Consider the following 4,304-nt stretch of genomic DNA (forward strand, 5'->3'; position numbering starts at 1 on the left):
ATATCCTCAACTTTCAATGATTATGGTATGACGATAAGAATCTCAGTCGAACATCCAGTAGCGTTAGTACATACCCAAAATGGTTTGGCAGAATCTTTGATTAAAAGACTTCAACTTATCGCTCGTCCCTTACTTCTTAGAGCTAATTTACCTACATCTGTTTGGGGTCATGCTATATTACATGATGTGAACCTAATAAGGATTAGGCCATCATCCTATCATAAACAATCTCCCCATCTAAAAGCACTTGGAAAAATTCCTGATGTATCTCATTTTAGGATTTTTGGTTGTGTCGTATATGTTCGCATTGCCCCACCTCAAAGGTCAAAGATGAGACCGCAAAGGAGGATGGGTATATATGTCGGCTTTGATTCACCATCTATTATAAGATATCTTGAACCGCTAACTGGGGATGTTTTTACTGCTCGCTATGCTGATTGTCATTTTGATGAGTCAATATTTCCGACATTAGGGGGAGATAAATTATTGCATAAGATAAACCCTGACTTGACATGGAATACATCAAGATTAAATGCTTTAGATCCGCGAACTAATCAATGTGAATCTGAAGTTCAAAGAATTATTCATATATAAAATTTTGCTAATCAAATGCCAGATGTTTTTAGTGATTCTAGATATATTGTTAAATCACATAAACCTGCCATTAATACCCCAGCAAGGGTTGAAATACCTATTCATAAATCAATTCACGAAGAATTGAGTAGAAATTCAAAACCACGCCAGAAGAGCGGTAGACTAGTTTGTGCAAAAGATGTTGTACCATGAAAACGGAAAACGATTGCACATGACTCTGAAGTGGCAAATGTTCCAGACAATACCCCAGAAGTGGTATCCCCTCCGGAAGAGGTTAAAACCCCTGAAGTGGCAGTGACAAAACCACCAGAAGTGGTATTGCCTCTAGAAGATGATATTTCCCCTGAAGTGGCACATGCATTCGTAAAAGAAAAGATACCTGAAAGTTATGCGATCTCATTGAGTTATGTACATAACGGAAAATTATTGGATCGTGGGAGTATTGAAATTGATGATGTATATGCTTTTTCCATGGCTTGTGATATTATTATGAACTCCAATCCAGAACCATAAAATGTAAAAGAATGACGACAAAGAGATGATTGGCAAAAATGGAAAATTGTAATCCAGGAAGAATTGCAATCCTTGCACAAGAGAAATATATTTGGACCTGCAGTCCGAACACCAGCTGGTGTGGTCCCCGTTGGGAACAGATGAGTATTTGTACCAAAACAAAATGAGAGAAATGAAATTGTAAGATATAAAGCCCGTCTCATAGCCCAGGGATTCTCTCAAAGGCCTGGATTTGATTACCAGGAAACTTACTCTCTTGTGGTAGATGAAGTTACTTTTCGTTTTCTTATGGGTATGTCATGTTTGGAAAAATTGGAAAAACGTCTGATGGACGTTGTGACAGCCTACCTATATGGATCACTTGATAGTGATGTCTATATGAAAATCCCTGAAGGATTAAAATTGGATGAGGCTAAGACTCGCCATTTTTAATCAATTAAATTACAACAATCAATATATGGACTGAAATAATCTGGTTATATGTGGTACAACATGCTTAGTGAATACCTATTAAATGATGGGTATGTTAATGATAAAGTATGTCCATGTGTGTTTATTAAAAGATCTCAAACTGGTTTTGTTATTATTGTTGTATATGTGGATGACTGGAATATTATAGGTACTTCTAAAGATATTACTAATGCTGCCAATTATTTGAAAAATGAGTTTGAGAAGAAAGATCTTGGAAAGACAAAGTTCTGTTTAGGTTTACAGGTGGAACACTTATCTTCAGGAATATTTGTTCATCAATTAACCTACACAGAAAAAGTTCTGGATCGATCTTACATAGACAAATCTCATAGTTAAAGTTAGGTCACTTAAAGTTAAAAATGATCCATTTCATCCTAAAAAAGAAGATGAAGATCCAATTGGACCAGAAGTTCCATATCTCAGTGCAATTGGCGCTCTTATGTACCTCGCAAATAACACACGACCTGATATTGCTTTTGCTGTGAATCTATTAGCAAGATTCAGTTCAGATCCATCTAAAAGACATAGGGATGGAATCAAGAATATATTGAGATATCTTCACAGGACAATTGACCTTGGATTATTTTTTCTAAATAATTCGAAATCACAGTTGGTTGGATATGCAGATGCTGGATACTTTTCAGATCCTCATATTGGACGATCACAAACAGGTTACTTATTCACATATTGCAGTACTGCTATCTCTTGGAAATCTACAAAACAGACCATGGCTGCAACTTCATCAAATCACGCAGAATTACTAGCAATCCATGAAGCAAGTAGGGAATGTGTCTGGATACGATCCATAATCCAACATATTCGGCATTCATGTGGATTATCAAATGTCACAGGCGGCCCTACTATTTTGTTTGAAGATAATTCAGCTTGTATTAAATAGTTAAAGGAAGGATATATCTAGGGAGATCGAACAAAACACATCTTACCAAAATTCTTCTACACTCACGAATTAAAAGAGAATGGAGATATTGAGGTACAACAAGTTCGATCATGTGATAATCTGACAGATATACTTACAAAGTCAGTACCGACATCAACATTTGAAAAGCTACGAAATAACATCGGAATGTGAAGATTAAAGAAAATATTACATCAAGATGTCAATATGTGAAATTTTATACAGGGGAGACTATACTCTTTTTTCTTCATCAAGGTTTTTATCCCACCGGGTTTTTCCTTGCAAGGTTTTAACGAGGTAGTCAATCTTTGAGATACTCACATTTGACAATCAAGGGGGAGTGTTATAATAATGATTGTCAAATCTTACTAAGGAACACTCACAATACTTACTAAGGAAGACTCGTGATACTTATCAAGAAAGACTTAATTTAATATTGGAAGCTTGTCACGAAAACCAATGTTTTTGTTAACCTAACTAAGAAAACTTACCTATTAAGTTTTCTTAGTATAGTTGATAAAGCTCTACTATAAATAGAAGTTTTGCCTAGTTATTTGTACTTGAACAATCACATAAAAAGTAATAATATTTTTAAGATCTCTCTCTTTCTTTCTCACTCTATAGTTTATAGTTTATTTACATCATGATCTAATTAATAACGCCACTTCCGAAATACTAGATCTCAACCGGTCCTCAAAGTTCTAGAATAATGAAGTCTCATATTCAATACATGTTTAAGTCCCTTCCAAAATAGTTATGTAAAATTATTGACATGGACGCGCAATAAAATTTATTAGTGACCAATAAAATGCACCATCAATCATATGCTATACTATCTAATTATATCACCCCCCCAAACCAAGAACATGAAATAATGTTTGCTTATCATCACATTCAACTTAATATCGTCACCTTCGGTTAGACTTTTAAGTACTTAAAGTCTCTTTTAATCAATATATATCACAAGTATTTTCATGCAATAAGACCTTCAAAATTTTAAATCAAGACACTATAGCTAATTCTAAGTCACAAGTCCGAAAAGTACATTACAAATTTATTCAAACTCTTAGAAAATTAAACGCATTAATTTTAACTATATTTACACCTTCAATATGGAAGCATAGAGGAATATAAAATTTGTACATGTCATAAATATGAAGTTAACTATAGAATTTTTAAGAAAAAAGAAAAATCTTGCTGCTAATAATACTTACAGAAATTTAAAATGAATATTATATTTATATAACTATAAAATACACTTGTATAGAAATATTTTTTTAAAAAAAATGTTAAATCAAGCCAAAGTATTATAAATTTAAATACCTCTAAAGATCAAGGAATATATAATAGTAACCGTATGACCATGCACTCACTCGCAAATTTTCACAACATATTGATAAAATAATATAATTAAAGTAGCGCGGAAATCAAGGTAACTCAAAATGCATGAAGACCGCATTAAAATAATTATATTAACACACAATCACTAGTTAACAAATATAATAAATCACAAAACTTATCAATTAGGACACTCACTGTTTGAGCTAGCTGAGACTTGAGAGTACATCAAAAATTTAATAAAGCATATTTACATTGACATGGATGCAACCATGCTTTAAAAGTAACATACCTACTGAAATAAATAATCTCAATGATCGTCTAAAAAATATTAAATAAAATAAATAATAACACTAACTTTCAGATCTGCACATAAAAAACATATACACATATCATTCTATTATTTTCTAAGAATTTCAAAAATATTCCATTTATTTAGTTAAATCGAAATATGAATCCAGTGCTCTATAGA

At 32.7% G+C, this 4,304-nt stretch overlaps 1 protein-coding gene across 1 annotated transcript; it reads left to right on the forward strand.

Moving 5' to 3' along the window:
* The first annotated feature begins 1,624 nt into the window (after positions 1–1,624).
* Positions 1,625–2,476, forward strand: LOC141660470 (secreted RxLR effector protein 161-like). The gene is made up of 3 exons (XM_074467457.1): positions 1,625–1,628; positions 1,727–1,821; positions 1,898–2,476. The coding sequence occupies exons 1-3, from the start codon at positions 1,625–1,627 to the stop codon at positions 2,474–2,476; spliced, it is 678 nt and encodes a 225-aa protein (XP_074323558.1).
* The last annotated feature ends 1,828 nt before the right edge of the window (positions 2,477–4,304 follow it).

The sequence above is a fragment of the Apium graveolens genome, chromosome 5 (genome assembly GCF_009905375.1).
Source record: "Apium graveolens cultivar Ventura chromosome 5, ASM990537v1, whole genome shotgun sequence".
Taxonomy (NCBI): domain Eukaryota; kingdom Viridiplantae; phylum Streptophyta; class Magnoliopsida; order Apiales; family Apiaceae; genus Apium; species Apium graveolens.